We start from the raw sequence: 23,552 nt of genomic DNA on the forward strand, positions 1-23,552 counted from the left end.
CCATTCTTCAAATCTGACAGGGTTTAACCAGTTCAAGTAGTGGGTGAATTCCCTCTCTAATAGCAGGAACAAATATCATAACTGTATTCTTATGTCTCTTTATGTTAGATATTTTACTTTTAGAATTAGTTGGTTTTAGTCTTTTCTAGAGTTAGAGAACAAGAGCCAAACTTCTTTGATGCCTCTTTGCAATATTTCTTAGAGACCTTATTTATTATTATAAGAACTCCTATGCTGACCTTTTAATATTAAAATTAAAATACAAAACTGTTTATTACTAGCTGTGGCTTCCCTAGGGATGCTTCATATTTTTAAAATGCTACCAGTTAATTCTCCATGGAAACTCTGCTGTATCAACCATAACATGTTCAGAAGCAGAGATTGTACTGAGAGCAGATAAGTATGGGAAAATAAGTAGTTTTCAAGAGATGGAAGGCCACTTTGGCTAACAGGAAAACAAGTCAGAAACGGGCAGTTTTGCTGAGAAGTAAAACCATGGCCAAAGCCAGAAAAGAGAATTAGAATGGGTTGAAATAACTTTCTGTTCCTCTTTCCCTTACTTTTTGCCTGCTTATACCTACTACTGTCTCTTTGACTGTTTTTTCATGGTGAGAAAATGTTCATAGATAGTTCTTTTCATTTTAATTGATCTCAAAAGTAAAAGGAAACAAGCTTCATAAAAATTTTATTCAAGCTCTTTGGCTTCAGAGTCCTTGGCAACTTCTGACTGCAAATACATTTTTATATGTCATTTTCAATTATTTTGACAGTAGGAGCATATGTACCAGTATAGTAGGCAAGTAATACTTAATTACACAGGTGAATACTGCAGTGTTTTTCTATGGGTTTAGTGCAGCTGGTGTTTTACAGATCATCAAAGGATGAGCCGCCTCAGGTCCTTAGTGAAGAGGAGATGAACAGACTGGGAGCGAGGATCGTGAAAGCAGAACTCATGGGAGACATGGTAATGTCTTTGAAAAACTGTCATGATTTACTGCAATTTTTCTTTAGAGCTCACAGTGATTTGTTTTGGTTTCTTTTTTTTTTTTAAAGGGTATTGATTCAAGCTAATAAAGACCTGCAGAATTTGGTAGGGTTTGAAGATACTGCTTTTACAGTAACTTTTGCTTTAAATGCAATGGTTCGTAGACTAGAGTATAGGATTCAGATCCCCAGGCTTTGTAGGATAAGCAACATACCCAAAATGAATTGTTCTCTGCCTTTTTTATAATATTTTATATCTTTTTATTAGAAAGGGAGCAGGTGAAAACTACAGAGCTCCCTGTCTATGTTACAAGGTAGACCGTTTCTGGAGCTTTTCTTGTTTCATCAGCTTTGTCACAAGTAGGTGCTTGTGGTTCATGGCTCTGCTCTATAAGCATGCTTATTAATTATAGTATGGAGATATAAAACTGAAAGGAACTGCATAGGCCATTGCATCCAGCTCAGCATTGAGAACAACTGTGGTTGTTTCAAACAATGTTTTGTGGTCAGCTCCACAAAATGCCTGCCCTGAATGAGACCAAGTCTCATGTTTAATGTTGCTTTAGGAGGCTTGTTTCATTCAGCAAGCTGATCCTGAAGGATCAAGAATTTCTCTCTTTCAGAACACTCTAAACTCTGGAAGTATATACATATATATATTTTTTATTACACTAAGCATGGCTATAATGAGTTAATTCCGTTCAGTAGTACTGTCTGGAAGTTTCAATTATAAAAAGGTAGTAGTATGTTAGTTTTTAAGCTGTGTTTTTAAATGCTTGCTCTGAATAGCTGCTCTTAAGAAACTTTTTTCTTAGTTTTTAGAAGCAAATCCTATCACTGTGGGCCTTTGTATCTTTTTTTTTAAGATTAATTTTTACTGCACCTGTTTAGTTTGCCTCTTGTGATGCAATATTTGCACCAAAATCTGCATCACGAAGAAGTAATAAATAAGTATTACTTCAACTGCTAAATTAGTATTCCCTGAGAGCTATTGATTCTTGGATTTGTGGGAAGTTTTAGGATGTTTTGGCATTATTGCTGGATTAGGACATGCTGTCCATATTTTATAAACATTTTCTTTTCAAACCAGTTTTATATTATGAATTCTTTTCCCACAGACTTTAGGCATAGATGTGTCTGTGTAACTTTACAATATTTCAACAGCTATACCTTTTCTAGAAATCCTGTCCATTTGAAATCTTATTAGCTTCAAACATGAATTAAAAGTAACTTCAAGCAATGTATTTCCTACTAAGATATAATGAGTGTCAATGATTTAAATAGATGTCTCCATGTTTTAATCTGTAGTTTTCCTAGTTAATATTAAAAAAATACACTACTGAAGAAAAATATATTTATGAATGTAGTTATATGATAGGTTTGTGAGGTACTGGTGTAGTCACTTAAGATATTACTTTATTATGTAAGACATTTTCCTACAAGGGAAAATGGTTGAAGCTATCTATACACTAGTTGCAAAAGTGCTGGGGAGGTTGACCATGTGTGACAAATGAATTCTGAATCTGGTTTTGTACTGACTTGCTGCTTGGTGTTGACCAAATGACTTAATTTTGGGGCAGCAAGTATGGGCATGCTTGTTGGAGTCCAATCAATGGAACTGTCAAAGGGGTCAGAGTATAAGTGGTTCTATTTCATGTAGGTTGATAGGTTGCCACCTGGCAATTCTTAGCAGTCCAAGATATTCTAAAATACTTGTATTTATTTAATAAACAGATGGTTGAGGGAGCAGGACCATCAGAAACAATTTACACAAGATTGTGAGTGGTTCTCATATTTCTCCTTTTGTACATTTTAATACTCAAAATAAATTCTGAAGTGCAAAGGTTGGACATGCAGTGTGGGGAGATGTGAAACTGCATTGCAAAAATATCGGAGAGATATTTCCCTAGACCCATTGCTTGCATGTGTGTGTGTAAATGTATATGTGTGTGTATATAAAAAAAATAAAAGGATATGTAGGATAACCTGGAAAGGTTATACACCTGATGTATTCGAGCTTCCATATTTAGCTTTCTATACATAAAGTAGTATTTATGCTTAGCATTTATTAGTAAAAAAAAGCATTTCTTGGTGTAAGGTACTAATGTTTAAGGATACTTTTTCTGCTCTTTTTATGGCAATTCATGTTTCTATACTTCAGATGCTTCTATTCTGAACATTTTTTAAAAATTTTTTATCCAGTAAAAGATTGTGTAAATTGTATTGACATGTCTTATTTAGTCTTTTGTGTCATTAGAGTTTAAAAAATAATTTCAAAACACAAAAAAAAGGAATGAATAGTTAATTCCAATATAAAGGTCTCTTAAAAGTTTCAGATGGTTAACCTAATGGAGTATAATCACTTTCTTTGAAGGAATTGGCTTCGAAACTTCAGGCAGAACTGGACAATGCTCGCAAGTTGAGAGAGACTCAAAGACAGATTCCAGCAAAGGTTGGCAAAGAGGTAAGGGGGAAAATATTCTTCTTTTTTTTTTTTTTGCACTAAAACAATGGTATGATACAGGTAGCAATTGAATTAGAGAAGATCAGATGTACTTAGGAAAATTAGAAAATGTGACTTCTGGTGAGTTACTGTTGAGATTGAATTGTGCCTTTTGTTGGTAAACAAAACTATCTCCATTGTACCTTAACCACTTCCATGGGATTTTTTTACTGGTAATAATTTTCTCAGCAAGGATATATATCTTCCATTAAAAATGAAACTGCTATGTGTTCTGTTGTTGACTGTGCTGGCTATTAAATAACTGTAATGTCTCTGAAGAAGTTGGCATTTTACATGTAACTCCTTTTGAAGGATGGTATTCAAGAAACGGATAGTAAGCATCTTCCATACCAACACTGATACAGCTACAAGGAAATATGGTTAATATCTCAAGTTATGAGTTCTGTCTTCATGATGGAGACAAAACTTTAGGCAAGAACTAATGCTCTTGTTTAATTTGATCCCAATCCCACAGTGAAAATTCATCTGCAAGTGATCTGAGTTTGAAAAGCCACTGACTTTTTTCTTTTCTCAAAGGCTTCATGTCCGACCTCATACGTTGACTAGTATTTCTCCAGTCTTTAGAAGGCAAACTGAACTGGAAGTTAATGTGTGGCCTCTTGCTGACTACCTTGTGGCAGTAGGATTAAAGCCTCAGACTTTGAATTCACAAGAATTTAAAGATACAAAAGCTCTGTGTAGATAGACTGCTTCATTGCAGTGCAATTCTTGGGCATGTTTTTCATGTATATATATAAAAAAACCCTGTATAAAGCAGATTGGAATTGTGTAATTACATAGGAAAAATCCATTCAGACTTTAAAATTGGAAAATAGAGAGAGTGTTATGGGTGGGCCTCAAAAATTGGTGGACACCTGTTTCTTAGAAACTGAGTCAAGAATAACAGTTTTGGTCAGCCTTGGTCTTAACCGCAGTCTGATTTTTATCTCAATTAAATTAAAGCATATTTAAAACTAATAGTATGTAGTAATTTCAAAAGTACCAAATATAAATATTTATGAATATGCCTTACCTGTGCCTGTTTCCTGGCTTCTTCTGGCCTATATTACGTGGCTTTTGAGGATGAGCAGTCCAGCAGAGCTGTCAGTTGCTCTATCCTAAGTCCTGTCTTCGTGATAGTGCCAGGGTACTCTTACTGGTTTTACAGCTTCCAACTTTTGGACTGCTGGATCACAAGCAGAATGTACTTGGTACTCTTGTGTATCAAGGGCCAGGTATATCACACTGTGTGTCTAAACAGCCCGGATGTTCAGAAACCATCTCATAACAGAAGAGAAGCTGATTTGTGAAGGACTGTTTGATACTGTATGACTCAGCCTTTCCATAGCATTGACCACCCAACTGACAGACTCAGCCAGTTCAGATAGATGTATTACAAGTGGGATACCTGAAGCAGTTTTCACAGAAATGGTTTTCCAAATGGATGTCCCATTGATCCCAAAGTCTGATAACTTTGCCTCCACTACCAATTACAAACATGTTTCAGGGAGGCCTCTCTCTGCTTCCTTGGAGCTGCATGGCCAATGTCATGCTGGGAGGTCCTGAAATGTGGCTTTGCCTTATTTTAATTTCTGTTGAGAGAACTGGGAAGATAAATCGGGAAGCAGCGAAGGCAATTTTGAATGCATCTCCCTAGGAAGGTTTTTTCTTTTTGATTAATTGGACATGGATCAATTTCCCAATTCAGTTCACTGTGGGACTGAGTGAAGACTCATGTAGGGTGGTGTATGAGTGGCTGGAGTTGGTACAGAGGACAGGATCAATTCTTTTGGCAGTGGTGCTGGTTTATTCTGCCTCAAAGTGATCAAGAAACTATAGACTTAAGGGACTGTAAAGTGTTAGCTTAAATCCTGGTTTTATTTATTTATTTTATAAAGTTTGTAAGTGAAACTAAATCTAGCTTTTACAGTGTGACTTAGTGGCTAGTTTTGTAGTTTTTTTGACTTAGACAGGAATTTTACCCCAAGCAACCCCAAAAATATGGTTTTGAAGTAAAGTTTTCAAAAACGAATAAAGTATCTATTAATGAAATATGGGGTCTTAATGGGTAGTGTACTTAAATACTTCAGTCACATGTATACATATGCAATGAATGCACATGCAAAGATTCTTCTAAAATGATTAATTAAAATGTAGATTGTGTTTGTTTTTCTTTAAGTTGGAGCAGGAGGTAACCTGCAGAGTCTATGGAAATGAAAAAACTTGATTTCATTTGTTATAGAATGATGTTTATTTTGAGATGCTTATGTCTACTTTCTCATTTTGAGAAAAGCAAGGCTGCGCTTTGAGCCCTAGTGAAACTGTGTAAAGAGAGGGCTGCTGTGTTTCTGAGTAAGGATAGGTGATGAATATGAGTACCTATTGAACGTAAGGACACAGCAGAAAATTGTGGAGACTTCAGCATTTAGAAAATAACTTTCACATGTTCATAGTTTACCTCTCAAGTACAGTTTGTATTTCTGTTACCTAAGAGTGCTACACAACTCTAGATTTGAATACATTACTTATAAGGATGCCACCTCTGCCATGTGTCAGTACTAATCACAACTGATGTAATTTGTGCTTTTATTCAGTCTTTTTATTTAACAATATATATATGAAACATTAGCACTCTTTCACGGCACATAATTTGCAGTGGTTTTTGGTAGTACAAAAATTGGGAGGTAAAAACTTGAATGAGGAAGAGGCAGAATATAGAATATATCAGTTGGAAGGGACTTACAGTGGTCACCTAGTCCAACAGCATGATGGTGAATGAATATAGTATATAAGAGTATGCATCTTTTAAAACTGTTTTCAGTCCCAAATGAAGTATGGTTTAGAAAAAAGCTTCTCAACCCTGTCTGTTTCTGTGTTCCATAGCACTTAATTAGTATGCAGGAAACAGAAAGCAGTCTCTGCTGAGCAAATGCTAGAGACAGCTCTCAATAATGATGAATTGCATTCAAAATACAAAATCAATACAAAATTAAATGAAAACTAGAAGGTGGTACTTGAAGCAAAATAGCATAGTAGAGGATATACTATCACGGTATCATGGAGTATTTAAAAGAAGAGAATTCTGAAAAATGGAAACAAATACTGGCTTTTCGGTCATGCTTTTGAGAATATGTAGGGAAAATATGAATTATTTCAGCATAGCAAATCTTCGTTTGAATAACTGAGTTTTCTATGGAAGTCTGTCAGCCCTTGGTCTAGTATTTAATAAATATATTTAAAGCATAGGAAATAAAACAGTAATTTATATATATATATATATATATATATATATATGTATACGCTCTCTCTCTCTCTCAAATGTATTCCTCAGGAGAGAAGAAAAAAATCAGAAAAAAATTTAAAGTTTTTCTACTGAAGAGTATGTAGTCCTACTGATATGCTTCTTGGGCATGGAAGAGATCTGTAGGCAATAGTCTTGAATTTTGGCAGGCACAGCATTTCACTTTGCAGTAGGCATCTCACTGATATGATGCTTCTTTAAAAGAGAAAACCCTTTCTAGGCTACCTGTTGCATCTGTAAGAGTAACAGTCTCCAGTCCATTGCTTGTGCATCTCAGGTGGAGAAGATTTATAGTGCAAGGAAAAGTTAATTTAGCAAGTTTTATGGCATAAGTAGAGCTCGTCTTTTAGTGAAAACCTTCATAATATTAAGAGCTTCATGTACTTCAAATGCTTCTGCTATTTTTATTTATTATACTTCTTGAGTATAAAGATGATTAGGTTTCCAACACGTCTTATCTGAACACAAATTTTGATGTGTTGGAGGTCTGATATTTAATTTGGATCCCTGAGATGCATTAGAGTCCAGACTGAGGGAGAATTCTAGGGAAGCTAGCTCAGTATAAATGATTTTTTAAAAATTCTTTTTGAAGCGCTAACACTATTTTTCAAAAAGGAAACTGAATACAACAGTTTGGCTTATATCTCAAATCCTATTTATAATAAAAATTACATCTGTTGCATACCATTACATACAGTTCTTCATTAGGAGACACAGGATGGAACATGCTGGATCTTTATCCAGAGAAACTATTTGCAGCGCAGATAATGTTCTTGTTTTCAAGAATGACCTTTCCACAAATAGCTTAAAGATGACAATGATTCCTTGGAAAAAGAGAGAGTTATCTATAAGTACAGTGTGTGTGTACATGTGTGTTTGTATATATGCGTGTATACATGTAAAATTTAAATGGTGATTAGTACTTTGGAATAGGAAATGAAAGAAAGAAGGAAACTAATCAGTGCTTTTGATGCGAGGTTTTTTTTTTTAATTTTAAAAAATCCCAAACCAATGCTAAACAAACGCAAAAAAAAAAGGCAAACCCAAATCACCCTGAAAATTAACATTCAAAATTGCAGGTGTGCCAGGATGTTTAATTTTAGGTTTAGGAATTGTGACTTATAAACACAGATGATTTTCTGCAATAAAAATATTTGATTGTCAAAATTTACCTGTAATATACTTTAGTAACACATGGTTGAGTGGCCTTTCATTCTGACTTAACCAATGCAAAACTTAAATACAGTTGAAGTAATCCTTATAGACTTACAATATATAAAGAGTCCTTTAAAAACTATTTAAAACTGCTTTGCAAGAAAGTATAGTTAGACCGTTCTATAAAAACTAGAAAGATGGGGATTAATGACCCTCACTAAATGCACAATAAAAATCTCTGATTTTATTTGGAACTTCGGATGGTGGGGGGATACAGCAACAGATGGCTCATGGTCTGTTTACTCTCAGATGTTTTCAGCTCATCATAATGTCTGATTCCTGGTGTTCCAGCACACTTGAATCTTGTGTGCAAGATGGCTGTGCCATTCTTTCTTCAGCAAAAGTTCGTGTTTTCTGTGCGTAGTTGACCAGCTCTAACTGGAACAGGGAATAATGAAGTGGGCATACTGCTGCAGAACAGCTTTAATATCATTAGTGCATACTTTTTAAAAATAGTAGGTATATGCAGTTATTGGTGAGTGTATTTCCGGGACACTCTTGTTGATGTCAGTAAGAGAAGATTACACAATTATTCATAAGACAAAAACATATTAAGACAAAGTGGTTTAGCTTCCTGAATGTAATTTATAGGAAATTGGCTTTTGCAATTAAAAAGTATTGGAGAAATTGTATCAATAAATGATGTGAAACAGCTTATGGTTTCAGTACACGTAAAAAGTATGAAAGGGCAGGGTGGATAGAACTTTATAGAGTTCAAACTGACAATACAAAAGCTTGGAAATATGCTTTGACACCAGAGGCAGCAGCCATATCCAAGTGCCATGCAGTACTTGTAGCTGATGGCATCATTTTTTCTGGCTCTGTTTTTCTCCTAACACCATGTTAAATTTCTGTATATTTTTACTGCTGTCTAGAGCCATCTAGTCATTACTTTTTTTTTTTTCAGGTTTTCTTACATCTCATACCTACAGTGGCTAATTGATGGTATGGCTAAGTGTCTAGCCATTTCAAAGTGTAGCTAACAATTTCAAATATCAAACTTCATCTTTAGATGGTTTTTTTGAAGTTGTATTTGCAAGGTTATGTTGCTTCCTGATATCCAGTATTACTGTTAAGTTAGACTTAATTACTTTAGTTTTCCCCATTACTGGAGGCATCACTGGACAGACTCATTACAAGCTGCTGTAAGTTACGTATTATTGGTTCCAGCCTTGCTTCCTCAGGCTGGCAGGATGAGTCCTACTGAATTCGATTTGAGGTGTGTGTCCATTCTACTCACAAGATATTATTCTGATCACTCTATCGTAGAGATGCTCTAGGAAAATAAATACTCAGTGCAAATAGAAAGATTTTTGAATGTAGGGATGATTGGACGCATTTTATAAAGAGGAGATTAATAAGAAGGTCACATTGTTTATTTTGAGTAATACACAGGTTTGCTAAAATACCCTTTTCATGATATAAGAACAAAGAATTGACGGGCAACTGATCAGTAAGAACAAATTAAGTTTTTTGCATAATATGTTATTAACATGTGCCACTCACTGATTGGCGGAGAGAAAGGATAAAGACTTAATCCTTTTCCATGGTTTGGAGTTTTTGGAGTTTTTTTAGTTGTATGTTTTATACACAAAGGAAGCACTACCTGATAAAGATACTCTTCTGTAGAACAGTTCACTTCTGTGTTACAGCCTGCATTAGATTTTCTAATGCTTCTCTCCACTATATTAAGTACAAGATCCTGAATATGGCAGATGGACTTCCTGATCTTCTAAAACCTTTTTAAAATCCCATTTCAATATTAGCTTAATACCTTTTGAAGTTGTAATGGTGATTCTTATTAATATGTTTGCTGAGTCTTTCTGGAAATACTAAATTTTTAACCTAGTTAGAAGTTTGCTCTTGCTTTCCTTCCTCTTATAACTTTTTTTCTGCTATAAGAAACTCAGATGAAAGACACAACTTTTATACAATGGACTGCTGTTAAAGACTTTGGACCGTTTTAATTTCATCTTGCTGTGAGATTCAAACCTCAATCTTGCTATGGAGTATGGTCTACCTACTGGTTTTGTAAGCAGGTTACGGTGCCATTATTCACAACAAATGTCAGCCTGAAGGGTAGCTTAAATACTTTGAAACCTGGTACATGGGGACTCCAGGTAGTGACTACATCAACTCCTCAATGATGAGACGTGGTGCCCATACAAATAGGCAGCACTGAAGGAGACAGACTGCTCCTTCTGGATGGATTGACTCATCCTTCTGATAACTGTGGTGATCATGTGTGAATGCAACCCGAGAACCTAACAGAGGGGCAAATGAAATGGGAGGGGAAGGAGCAGTGGAAAAGGAGACAGTGGATGGAAGAAATAGCTGCGTCCATTACTCTGAGAAGTGCTAGATGTCTTCTAGACACTTAGTTAATATTATAACATAAGGACAGACTTTTCCAGAGAGGAATAAGACAATATTCAAACAATTTCCAATGGCCACAAACTGTAAGAGAAAGGAGACAGGTGGCGTACTTAGTGCAGCATCTGATTTGTCCCTATAAAGTATTTGGTTGTAGAGGTTTTTTCCTTGCTGAAGATTATTACTGAGCTTTGTTATTCCTTCATTACACTGTACTTGTATACCACTTGAGTGTAGCTCTTGGTAAACATTTGCAGACAGCTCTCAGTGCATGCAGCATCCAGCTTTTTGTTGGCTCAGTAATTAAAAAAAAAGTTTGTTTTTTTCTGGCTCTGGTTGTTCCCTATCCCACAATATACTGACTCTTAAAATGTATTTTATTCCCTTTAGCTAACAGCATTAAAAAGCAGTTCTAATTGAGTAGATCCTATCTGAGATGTTTGGCCTGATTACTCCCTTCATTCATCTACTCCAGTGTCTCAAATTAAGCTATGCACCCAGTGTGGCAGAGCTTTTCTACTTCATCCTACTGGATTATGGAACAGGCAGCATCTCTGGAGAGTTCAAAAATCTTTTTCACAACTGCATTTTATTTATTTATGTATTTAATTTAAAGCTTTTATCTTTCAAAACCAGACTTGCTGTCTTTGTTTTGTTCAGTTGGGTGTTAATCGCTCTATAGTGGTTTGTACATTTGGTGAGAACAACTGTGTATTTTGCATATTTAATTGGCCTGAAGTAAAAATTCATGTTCCTTAATTAATGGCAACAAACAATTCCTCACTCACTCTGGAAATACACACTATTTTTGTTCATTTCAGACTGTAAATTATATTGTTAGTTTAGCAGTCATCACAAGATTCAGGGAGAGTGACTGAGCCTCTTCTCCAGTTTCAACTTTAACATTTAACAATATGTATCATATTTCAAGTACTTTAATATATATTTTTAAACCTATGTTGTATTTATATTAATAGAGGTATTATTTATCTGATGATAATTATTAAAGAGTAATTATTATATCACAATCACCACATAGGTGTTAGTTACCATATGCCATGTCATATAGGAATGCAAATATATAAATGTGTAAAGAAAATATCAATAGATAAAATGAGAGCGGTAAGTAACTTTTGCAGTTAGATTGGTATCCACACTCCTTTACATCCTTCAGAAAAGTCTGTTACTTCTGTGAGTCATGGCTTTTTTCCTGCAAAGGCTCTGTCACAGTATGCCGTATTTATTCAAGTGTAGAGGAATTTGGGTTTTTATTATACTTGTGTGAGCTTGTCCATTACATTGCCCTGGAATTCCCAAAATCAGCCTTTGGCACATTTTTAAGGGTTTATATCGTATTTACCACTTTCCATTATTTTTGTACTGAGACCTATTTAAAGGATATAATGCATGTGGAAGAATGTGGACATTATATATTGGAATTCATTTATGGGAGCCCTAGAGAAAATCATTGCTTCATGGCAGCTTGCTTGAAAACTCCTTTTACTGATATTTCAGTTTAAAGATGATTTATAAAGTTTATTCTGTTTATTCTTTTTTTTTTAAGGTTGTTGTATAGAAAAATCTTATGTTTAGAATGCAAATAATTAATTTATTATTCAAATTTCATCTGATAATGCTATAACTATTTGAACGTCTTTTGTTTTCTATCAGAAAACTTTTTGCTTCTGATGTGTTTAGAAATAGCTTTAGTAATTATTGTTAGTAAGATCCTCCTAAAAATCAACTTTTGCCTTGCCTTTTTATGTTAATATAATTAGTATCTGTTGTTATGTTGTGTTTTTAATTCAGTTCTATTTAGACAGGGTTCTGACTTCTGAAGGATGTCTTTACCTCTAATAACATCTTTAATTTTCTGAATAATCATGCCTGTCATGGGTCCATTGGATTCATCTCAGTTCCTAGTATGCTTAAACTATTAGTCTCTAATACGACTGCACATTTCTTTTCATTCTGTCCATAGTTAGTTGATCCTTTTGTCTGCTCCTTTTAATTTCTCTTTGATGGACAACTTCTATTTTTCGTACTTTGTATTCTAAAGTTAAAAATTAATTTTTTGCCTTTTCCTTTTCTCTGGAAAATTAAATCTAAATATGTTATGGTCAGTATTACATGCTTTGTGTCAGGACTCAGGGGTCTTTGAAATTAGGGGGAAAAAACCCCAAGCCCCATAAAATACAAAATACCTTGCCAGCTGTAGAGTTCTGATGCAAAGAATTCAGTATGTGCTATATCTAGTGCCCCCTACCCCACTCCTGTCTCTGTCTCCACTCATTCTGTGGTTCAGATCCAGAAAACACTCTTCTACTGCCTTTATGTTAGTGTGTTGGCATGTAGAAATGAGAAGAAAAAAAAGAATATCAGGTATTGTTAGATCTAATGTTTTGGAGCCCGTCTTCAAAGGCAGATAAAAAAGTCTGACATGTAGAACACCTTGTGAATTCCATTGATTTTTGGAAAATAACAGCTTGCACATTCCTTTTTGAAACGTCTGTATTTTAAGAATTTTAGTGAAGACAAATCTTGGGATGGAGGACTTTAAAAGGAATTAGGTGCTTTTAAGTTGACTTAAGAATCTGATGTTTACTGTTCTTTGTGGTTGTTGAAGCACTGCTGTTGTAATGTCTGTTGGTGAATAATCTAACAAGTAACCATTTCTGAAGGGTCCTGCGTATGTGAAGTCCTCACTCAGGCGTGTCTTTCCACTCATTCAACTCCTGTTACCTGCTGCCCTGTGTGTGGATTTGACCAGTCCTCTTGGGAGAGCTGCTGGATCCCTGTTTGGCCACGTGGGCATAGTAGGTTTGGGACAAGGTGGTGTTTTTCCTCTAGAGAGATCTGTTTCATTTCAAACTAGTTAGCAATGCTCTGGATTTTTGAGTTTTCACTGCAATATCTGTGGTTATGTCTTCAGCTTCCAAACTGAAGAGAGAACTTTGGCTTACCTAGGCAGCTTTTTGGTCCATAACTTCTACCTTCTTCAGCTTGGAAAGATAGATTTTTCTTGGAAAAATGTAATTAAGCCATTGAAACTATCATACTTCAGTATCTACAGATTTTTCAGACTTTATTTGGGTTTCTGGGATAAGCTTTGCTTAGTCAAAAATGGCAGGTATAAAGCAGTCTTGTAGAAAATAGCTTCAAATTGAGATTAATACAGTTGTTTATAAGAGTTGACAAAGGCTGTCCTAATATCATCAGATTTAGTAGTGACCCCATTATGTGCTCTAATTTGATCATCTGATTTAACTAAACATCTTTGGAGAGTAATCAGGAAGTTCTCAGGCTTTAAAAATATTTTTTTAATTATTCTTAATATTTTAGAAAATTAAATACTTTTCTGGTGCAGAATTTCTGCCTTTTCTTCATATGTGTGTGTGCGTATATATATCTTTAGGTAAGTTTGAGAACACCTCTGTGAAGTGGGGGCCCTATGAAGGGCCTTCCATGAGAACTGGTTCTGTAGTATTTTGTGGGACTGGGGTGAAGGTGGTCATTCTGTTCCCCAGGTGTTTCTTCTTTACCTTTTTGAAGATGACTGTATGCATTCACCTTTATCCAAGAGCATCCACTGCTACTCCTCAGATGTGATTGGGAGAGACCTCTTTTCCCATGTGATATATGCATCCCATCTAGCTCCCTAAGCTGACATATTTCAAGTTGCTTACCTGGGCCTCAAGTTGATCCTTCTATCAGGTATACTTCTGTCCTCCAAGCTCTACTGGTAGGCACTGGGGCCTGAGAAGCCCAAGGGCAGACTTTGCTGGTAAGGACTGGCAAAGATATTGAGTGTCTTAACCTCTTTCATGGCCTTTCCTCTCTCGACAGCAGACCTCTGTTGTCCTTGCTTGTAGGTGAATATCCAATATGCTCATAGAATCCCTTTTTGTTTTTTTTGCATCTCTTGCTAGTTTCGTCTTCAGCTCTGTTTTTCTATTCTATGCCTGTATGCCTGGAAAATGCTTCTGGGGTTCTCCTGGGTAACTTCTCAGATTTCACCTTCTGTAAGCTTCCTTATTGCTTTCTGAGCTTTGTTTGAAGTTCCCCATTTAGCCAAGTGGGGATAGCAGATGAAATGGTCCCTTCTCATCCTCTGTAGGGATTTTTCTTGAAGATCAACCACCTTTCTTTGACACCTTGACATTCATGACCATCGCTCATGAAATCCAGCCAAGCAGATCCCTGAATAAGTTGAAGTCCGTTTTTCTATAATCCAGGATTATTTTTCCTTTGTTCTGTTTCTTGCCTTACTCACTTTCCTTAGAATCTTAAGCTCCACTATCTTGTTGCTGTAGCCAGGGGAGCGACTGACTTCCACATCCCTGATTAGGCTATTTTTTTTTAAATTTATGAGTAGAAAATTCAGAAGAGCACTCTTAGTTAATTTGTTTGGCATTTGTCTTCAGTGCTTTTGAAATCTGTACTGCTTGTGCCCTACTGAGTTGCTCTTCCAGCAGATGAACTGGTAGTTCTATTCCACCCTGAGGATCAAGGTTAAGTGTGTGAAAGCTTCCCTTGTTGCCCTGTCTTATGTGTGCCTCTTACCTCACGTCTCCAGCACCTCAGGAGTTTGGTTTAAGTTTAGAAGCTACCCTGCTCATGGTTTCCAAGTTTCTTTTGGTATGTAGAAGCTGTAATTAAATACATGTGCAATTTATGTGAGATTGAATGAGGTTACCATCCAAAAGCAAATGACTTATTTGACATAGGTCAGGTGAATGCTTGTTATTGTTTCCATATATTTTGGCACACAAACAGATGATTTAAATGTTGTCATTTCTACCTCAGTCTACAATTTAACTTGACCTAAATAATAAATGTACATCTATTTATCTGTTTCTTCATCACCATAGAGAGAGACACTTGTGTTGAGCTCTTTGTATTTCCTATTTTGCATATTCTACAATCAAGATTTAAAAAATCTCAGTATTACAGTGTGTTAAAAATGACAGGAAACAAAAGTGTGATCTGATGGAATGTGTTGAAAACCAATAGCTAAGGTTTTGGCTAGTTTATTAGCCAAGTTTTGAAATGAAAAAAATCCATTAAACACAGAAAAACTCCTTTTCAGATGGTTTTCGGGAATACACTCTTATTAAGATGGTGTGGTATATCAATTCAATATTATATGTTTCAGTCTTCATATGCATTGTATTTCTTCTGGGGATGAAGTGTAAGAGAAAAACCCAAAGAATACAAACTTGGTTCTTTGGAAAGTATTTATTAACTCAGTACTTAACTAACTGAATATATTTTTAATATTCTGTATTTTTTGAATGTGAAAAAGAATACCTTGTTAAGGTAATGCTGTTTGCTTTGAATTACAATGAACACACAAAATTTGAAGAATCTGTTATTTAATATTTAGTATTTTAAACATTTATTTAATGTGGTTTGTCTGTGCCATCTGTTTTAAAATATGCCTTAAAACCTAACACAGGCTTCAAGCCGTCAAAAAGATGAACAAGTGGTCCTTGTCAGAACAGATGAGAGTGGAATGGCATGGCCTGTGACTGGACCAGCTGAACCACAAGAGGCAAAAGGAGGACGGAGAAAGCGACAGATGGTAAGTTTTATAAGTGTGAGTATTAAAGTGTAATTATTAAATAATTTTATAGTTTTACTTTGGTGATGCCATAATTAATGAGTGTCTTATCAGAATGTCATTAGGTAGCTAAAATGTTTCTTTCAGAAGATGATTGTAATTAAGTGCTAGAGTGCATATTTATTAAGCATATATTAAGTTTATTTTCAGATTGTATTTCCCTAGGGATCACTTTACAGCTTATTTAAATGCACATTCATGGAAAAGTAGGTTTTTCAAGTTATCACAGTCTCTTAGCCAAGTAGTTTATATTCCGTAAAGTTATGTAAATAATGAAGATTAGCCGATCTGAATATTTCCAAAATAAGAAAGATTTTACCAAGATACTCAGGTCTCAGGGGCTAGTTTTACTTTTCTTCTAATAAAAAAAAATGGCTACTGGTGGTAATAATAATCATGACCTTATCTTTGTAAGAAAGTGCTTTGGGGAATGAGAAGTTTGTTCTTGATCAGCAGGACAGATCATTTTGCAGCACTGCTATGGAGGAGCAAAAGGCATAAGAGACCGAGGAATTTGTTGTCATCCTCCTGTTGTTTCCATTTTAGAAAATGCCATCTTGCTGTGTGTTAATGACCATTCCCTGTGCTCCTTCAGAATTTAGTTAAGTTGTAAGCTAAAGGACATCTGTTCTCTTGTGCACTCTGTCTAAGTTGGCAACATTTCCCAGCAGAGGTACCATATTCATACAAGTTTTCAGTACACTTTGTGATTACTGTGTTTCAGTAGTATCTGTGTCTTTACAAAAACTTTTGAATTGTCAATAATAAAAATTACTTTTTGGAATATTTCATTTTTGTGAGCTTATTAACTGTTTCAATGAATTACTCAACATCTTCCCTGAGTGATAATGTTGTAGCTCTGATACCTTAAGGATGTAAAGGATATAGTAATTGTGGAAAGAGGCTAAATTTTTTTTCTACATACTGATGCAGTTGAAGAAGGGGAAGATATTATTTTCCTTAGATAAAACGAAGCAGTCAGCCCAGTTGTTTCAGATGTGCTTAGCTTGATTCATGATTCTTTAAACTTGTTGAAATTATTAGGATCTGAATTTTATAGCTGATCTTTCTCATTAGGTAAATATTTATTTTTAATATGTTTGTTTCCAGGTCCCTACTCATGTAGATAAAGAGAGAGTACGGTATTTTCAGGATGATGATAATACGGACCTGAAGGATTTGGTCAAAAACGAGAAGATGAGGACAGCAGAGGATCAAAACTCACTGTTCATGCGTATGGCATCAAAGGTAACGTGTCGTGTGTGTGTATTTCTAATCAAACATGTCATTATTAGAAATATCAAGGATAATATGAGGCCTGAGTGCTCTAGGTATGTTGCTTTTGGTTGAGAATTCTTACTGTCTTGAGTAGTAATCAAGTCTGTTGTAATATGGTCCTCGAGATGTCATCAAAGTGATGGAAACCTGCACACATGCAGGAAATGTGGTGTGTTCAGTTCCTTCATAGATGTGTTTGCATTGTTCCTCTGCCTGTAGAATTTGACATGGTTGAGGTGAACACTTTTAAAGTGCATTGTATGTTAATAACTTATGCCCAACAAAGCAGATTTTCCCCAGATTAGTGACAGAGAAAAGCACAGTTTTCTTTGTGTTTAGAATGTCACTTATATCTAGAAGTTAAAAGAGTCAATGAGATTTGAAGCAAACTACATGAATTTCCATCAGGATGACTTAGATAATGAGATAATTCGTGCTTACAGGGTACACAGATTTATGCAGTATGGTTCCATGAGTGATTCCACTTTTAAGAGCAGCCAGCTCACAGACAGATACTGCAGCCCAAATGGAATGATTGTTTTCTGTCATCCAAATTGACTAATAAGGCATACTTTTTGCACTTGATATGCAAGTGTTTGACAGAGACGATTTCCAATAACTACAACATATGGTTTTTCTAGCATACTTCAATTTTTACTATGTTACTGCCCCAATATTTTATGCATCACCAGACAGGTTCTGAAGAAGTTTGTTTGCATGGAATTAAGTATCATCACAGACAAAATTTTATTTTTCCATTTATCTAGAGGCAGACAAGATCCCAGAGAGTAGGTTTTGGTTGGTTTGTTTGTTTGTTTGTTTGGGTTTTTTTTTTTTTTTTTTTAATTTTTGAAAATTAGGCTTCATCAGATGGAACTTAAAATAATTGTAAAAGACATGACAGTGCCCAGTAGAAAATATTTAGCTTGATGCCATAAACCTTCTAGCAGGAAGTTCTTCTGGAGATATTATCTGAACTTAGTGTGGTTTATGCATCTTCTCATTCAGCTGCCTCTGGTAGAAGTTCTCATTCTATCCCACTGACATACTCAAAAAAAATTATACCCTTGGGGTCCAGTTAAACAAACATGACAGTATTTAATTTCTTTCTTTATCTTCCTGTCCTAAAAAAACCCCAAACACACAAATATTTTCTTCATGACTTGTGCAGTGGTGCAAACTGTTAGCATTTATTAATCAGCATATCTGTCATGCAAACACTTTAAAGTAAACGGAAGTTTAAGGACACAATCAAACTTTGTACTGTCCACATCAAATGATAAAAAGCATAACAGAGGGAAATGCCATCTTCCCCAGGACCTTCTTCATCTTGTGTTGTTTTGTCTCCATTAAGTATTCTCGTTATGAGAGATAACTTTCATGATAAATGGTGTTTGGTGTGTGTGTGTATGAATGTCTATATTAAAACATAAGTGGAGTGGATTTTAAAGACATTCTTTAACTCACATATGGGCATTGAAGGTGAGTTTGTAAATCCATATCAGCATGTCATTCTGAAATTACTATTAATGTGCTCAGTTTGTTCTCTGTTTACTGCTTTCATGTGGCTGCTTCTACTGAACAGTTTGCTGTTCCAACAGGGTTGCTTTTTGTGCTCTTGACTCTTTTCAGGGATGTGTAAATAAAACCAGGCTAATTTGAGCTTCCTGAGTTTTGGTAATAGCAAACGTTTGCAGTGCCCCTATGAAGATGCAGTAGGAAGTGCTTTCAAAAAGAGAAATTTTTTTTTGCTTGTATTTTTCCAAATGCAAATAAAAGGCCATTCAGACTTTTTTTCTGATAAATGTGTGTATTTATCCAGTAATTTGCTTGTCTTGCCTTTGGACTTTCTAAACTTTTTGAAAAATATTGTTTGTCTATTGGTGTATTTATTGATTCCAAGTTTCTTCACTTCAGAATGGAAAATAACTTTTGACTCTTAGAGCCCTGAACTGTTGTTCAGCTGCCCTTGGTTTAGTTTTTGTAATTTTGACATTAATAATGCAAGAAAGACTACCAAACTTAAAGGGAGATTAAATATTTCTATATTATTTAGTTTTGTAAGTCTTCAAAGGCAAAAATTCTGGTAATTTTTCTTTGTAATTTTTTGTTCTGTTCTTTTTTTTTTCTATTCAATTTTGAAATGCTGATCATTTTCGAAGTTCTTGATGACTGAGACACGTAATGCAAGAGCAGCTATATGAGAGATTCACTCAGCCCAGTATTCTCTATCCAACAGTGACTGCATAGGAGAAAGAGAATAAGAACAGGTCACACTTCCAGTGATGCAGCTTGTACTTTCCTGGCATTTAGCAATTTGGAGGTTTTAATGCTACCTCCTTACCTGATATCTTTCTCTGGTTTATGGATAGTTATGTGAATTGGGGATTAGACTGAATATCCCCTGTTACTTCCTTTCGGTGGCTCCTCATCTTCCATTTTATCACCTGTACCTGTTGTTAAAAGGCATGAGCTATAATTGAATTTAAAGAAAACAGAAAACCAAATCTTGTATGTGTAACATCTTGGGTTATCATTCTTGTACCTGTAGCCAGCTCCTCTAGGAACTAGTTACTTGCACTGTAAGGATTTCTGGGGCAGTGGTAAAACTTGATCAGTTTAGGAGTGGTGCAGAAATGGCCTGGTACAGTATGTAGCTGTTTTAAAAATACAAATTCGGTACAAATGAGGGTGAACTTTGGGAACTGAACTTCTTTATCCATGTAGTAGAATAAAATGAAATGTAGCATTTAACTTCTATAAAGAAGCAATTATGAAGAAACGTGGAGTCTCTTTAGTGGGAGTTTAAAATGAGTATGTCACTGGTGAAAACCTTCTAAGGGGGTGAACACCCTCTCAAAAAAGGATAAAACTTTGTTTGATTGTTTTTATTTAAAAATAATCCAGTGGTGGGAGAACAGAAGAAGAAAGAGCTTCTGGAGGTTGACAGAAAAGTCAAAATAAGAACCCAACCATTATTTAAAAAGTACTTCTCATGTCCAGGTAAGGAGAATGAAAAAGAGAGTGAGCCTAGCAGGCTTAGAAGGCAGTTTTGATGAGAATGGGGAAAAAATTATCTTGAGGGAATTTAAGTAATTATTTTGCGTTTGCTAAAAGGTAAAAAACTAGGAGTTAGATTCGTTGAAAGCAAGAAACCAGCAGGAATGTGGTGTTGAAAAACGTGATCAATGGTTAATTAGAGCATTTAGAAAGGACAAGTGCATGCTAGAAAGACTAATGAACTATTTGCATTAATACCCTCTATAAATGAGGTCAGAGCAATTGTTTTGCATGAACTGTTATTTACATTAAATAAGTGGAAAAACTGCCTCAAGTTAAGTGTCAGTAAAACAAATTTTAGTTCAAACTTATAGAAATCCAATCTTTTAAAATGAAAGTTGAATTCGAGATGAATAATAATCAGTGACTAAAACTGAATAATCCTTACTTAAGTGAGGAAGTGAGAGAAGTCAGGTGTGACATGCTCAGCTGTGAACTTATGAGTGTAATCTTTATTCACCCTGAGGAACAGAAGATGGCAAGTGTAATGGCAATCTTTAAAAAGAAAACAGAGGGCAGGAGTAAATGGTAAGTTTTTTTAATTAAAGGAGGTTACCAGTGGATTCGTCAGGAATTTCTTCTGTTCAGCACATACCTAGACCATCTAGAGGAAGGGATACTTTATGATCTGAGAATTAGTTATCGTTATGTAAATATGTACGACTGTCAAAAATAGAGGTCACTGTAAATTGTAGAATTTCAAACTACAAAGCTGGAATTCTTCTAACATTGTGAAACATATCTGAACTGATCTTAAGATTGACTTCAAAGTTTCTTGAGAGACATACATATTTTAGTGATGTGAGTTATCTGTTCTATTTTAAATGCTGTAGGAAAGACATTATGGGTATAAAAGGAATTAAAATGTCTAGCTCAGACACAGGAGATTATGCTATAGACAGAAAGAGATCCCATCGTAGGTATTGAGGCAATAAATTCAGATAAAAGTCAGGGTTGATGAATGCAAAATTATGGTAATTGTTGAAGCTGCGTGAAGCCATGACTGTGCATATACCATGAGAGGCTGTTGATGCTTGATTTGAGAGTCATTGTGAGTCTGCAAACATCATCTCCATGCTGGTGTGATTAAAAAGAGAAACAGAATTGTTTTGGAGGTTGTGAAAAGGGGGAATTTAGGACCAATTTAAAGTGTATAAGGCTACCGTAGTGCTACCCACTCTGGTAATGCATACGTTGTGGTCAGAGGCACAGAATGGTGGCCATTTGAAGAAAACCTAAGTAAACAAAATTTCTTCAGCCGGGGGGGTGGGTGGGTAGGGGAAGGCAGCGGCTAGAGTGGAACAATTGGCGTAAGAGTTTAATAGAAAACAACAGGTTTCGTTTGTCATATGGGAAGTGGTCACAGAACAGAGTTTGATGTGAATTGGGACTTTTTTTTCAGCGAAGAAGGACATTGTAGAACTTGTGCTGTAGAGCATGAGATGCTGTGGCAGCCTTACTTGTGAGTGGGAGCAAAAAAAAGGTGTAGCAACTTTGTGAAATACAGTTTCATTGGTAAATATTAAACAGAGAGATCTAGATAGGCTTTTGGCTCAGGATTTCCACAATGGTATGCTGAGCTGCAAATATGTAGCAGAAGAGTCAGCTCTATGAGCTTCATTTATGCTTTCCCCCATATGTTTTAACCCTTGCTGGAGATTGATTTTGCAACATAAAGCAATCACACTGGGTAAATGAGCAACTGAGTTTAGTATGTTCCATTCTAAAGGCTTTTTCCTTTTTTATTTCTTTCTTGTTTTGTTTGGCTTTTTAAGGATAAAATTTCTTAATAATTTTACATGAATGTATTGTGTTTCCTGGCTTATGCAACTGCTTTATTTTAGTTTTAGAAGGCTCTGAAGTTCCTATGGACTTCAGTGAGCTTTGGGTCAGATGCTATGTAAAGTGTTTTTTTTTTTGTTACTAGGCAAAGATGTACTATATCACATTATTTTATTAGAACAAGCTTCTTGAATGGACACCTAGCTCTTGAATAATCTTTTAAGATTGAGCTGTATTACTAATTTACTAGCTAAGTGTACTGGAGAATCTGCTCAAAGTAAATGTTTTGTCAATTACTGTTGCAATGTCCAAATTCTAATTCATGGTACTGTAGTCCTTCCGTCCCATGCAATGTCACATTTAGGTTTGAAGGTATTTTTGTGTGGCTTTCATAAAAAGAAGCATCATAGATGCCAGTTGTTCTTCTCTGTTAAGATCTGAAATGCTTTTGGTAGTTTCTGTACAGGTGATTCCCAGCTCTTGTCACCACAAAATATGATGGTCTTCCCCAGATGGTGATTGTTTCTTGATCCTAAATTAAGAAACAGGCTCCTAGGCATCCTGAGGTTTCCATGTCTTTCCATGTCTGTAGAATGCATTCTTATTCATGGCATAACAAGATCAGTGTTGGCGTTGAAGTGTTAGCAGCAGTCTGAAAAATTTGAGTGTGATCACAGATATTCTAGATACTTTATTTATGTACTTTATAAGCCTTTACTACATAGAGTATCTGCATTAAGATCTGGGGCTCAGTGAGGTAGTCTTAAAAATTCTTCCATCTCTCCTCAGTGGATTCAGCAAAGTGTTTTATGTCCAGCAGGAAGTCTAGCAATCAAATCTCTTCTGTCAGTTCTAGTTTGATAACATAGTACACAAATTTGACACATATGAATTAATTGCTCTTTGTGCCTTCATCTGAGAAATGGAAAAATCCACAAAAATTAATCTGTCATGTTTCAGAAGAGCGGTGGGAGGAAACTGCTGCAAGTCTATAGGAGATCCTATCGGATGGGAGAAGGGAGATCCTGTCCCTTAAATTCTGTTCAATAATTTCATTCATCTTCTCAGTCTGAACTGACTGCAGCACTGTTATTTTCTTCATGGATTTTCCCAGGGCTTCTATCACTTTCCCAGACTATGCCAAAAAGATAATTCCAGCCACATGGCTGTTGAGTATGGGGGAAATAGGCACTGCTCTCAGAAATGGGAATGGAATAAGAAAGACACATCGGCATGTTTTATGGCTTTTACACATGCTCTGCTCTAGATGAGTGTTACTTTCCTGATATTTAGTGTTTTAATGGTATTTCAAATGAGATACAGACTAGCTGTTATGAATCTCTGAAGATAATGACATAACTGCAGTTTTATAAAGGGAAATGGGGATGTTGAAATAGAAGGATATAATTCATGAAAGGATTTACTTTCTTAGA

General features: G+C 35.5%; 1 protein-coding gene across 1 annotated transcript in view; it reads left to right on the forward strand.

The window, feature by feature from the left end:
• CWF19L2 (CWF19 like cell cycle control factor 2) overlaps positions 1 to 23,552 on the forward strand; it is a 73,861-nt gene that overhangs the window by 27,085 nt on the left and 23,224 nt on the right. Inside the window, exons 9-12 of the mRNA XM_027677298.1 lie at positions 871 to 964; positions 3,359 to 3,448; positions 15,835 to 15,960; positions 17,110 to 17,247. Of these exons, the coding sequence (XP_027533099.1) occupies positions 871 to 964; positions 3,359 to 3,448; positions 15,835 to 15,960; positions 17,110 to 17,247 (448 nt within the window). The remainder of the gene's footprint in view (positions 1 to 870; positions 965 to 3,358; positions 3,449 to 15,834; positions 15,961 to 17,109; positions 17,248 to 23,552) is intronic.

Source organism: Neopelma chrysocephalum, unplaced genomic scaffold, assembly GCF_003984885.1.
Source record: "Neopelma chrysocephalum unplaced genomic scaffold, ASM398488v2 Primary Assembly neopelma1_43, whole genome shotgun sequence".
NCBI classification, from domain to species: Eukaryota; Metazoa; Chordata; class Aves; order Passeriformes; family Pipridae; genus Neopelma; species Neopelma chrysocephalum.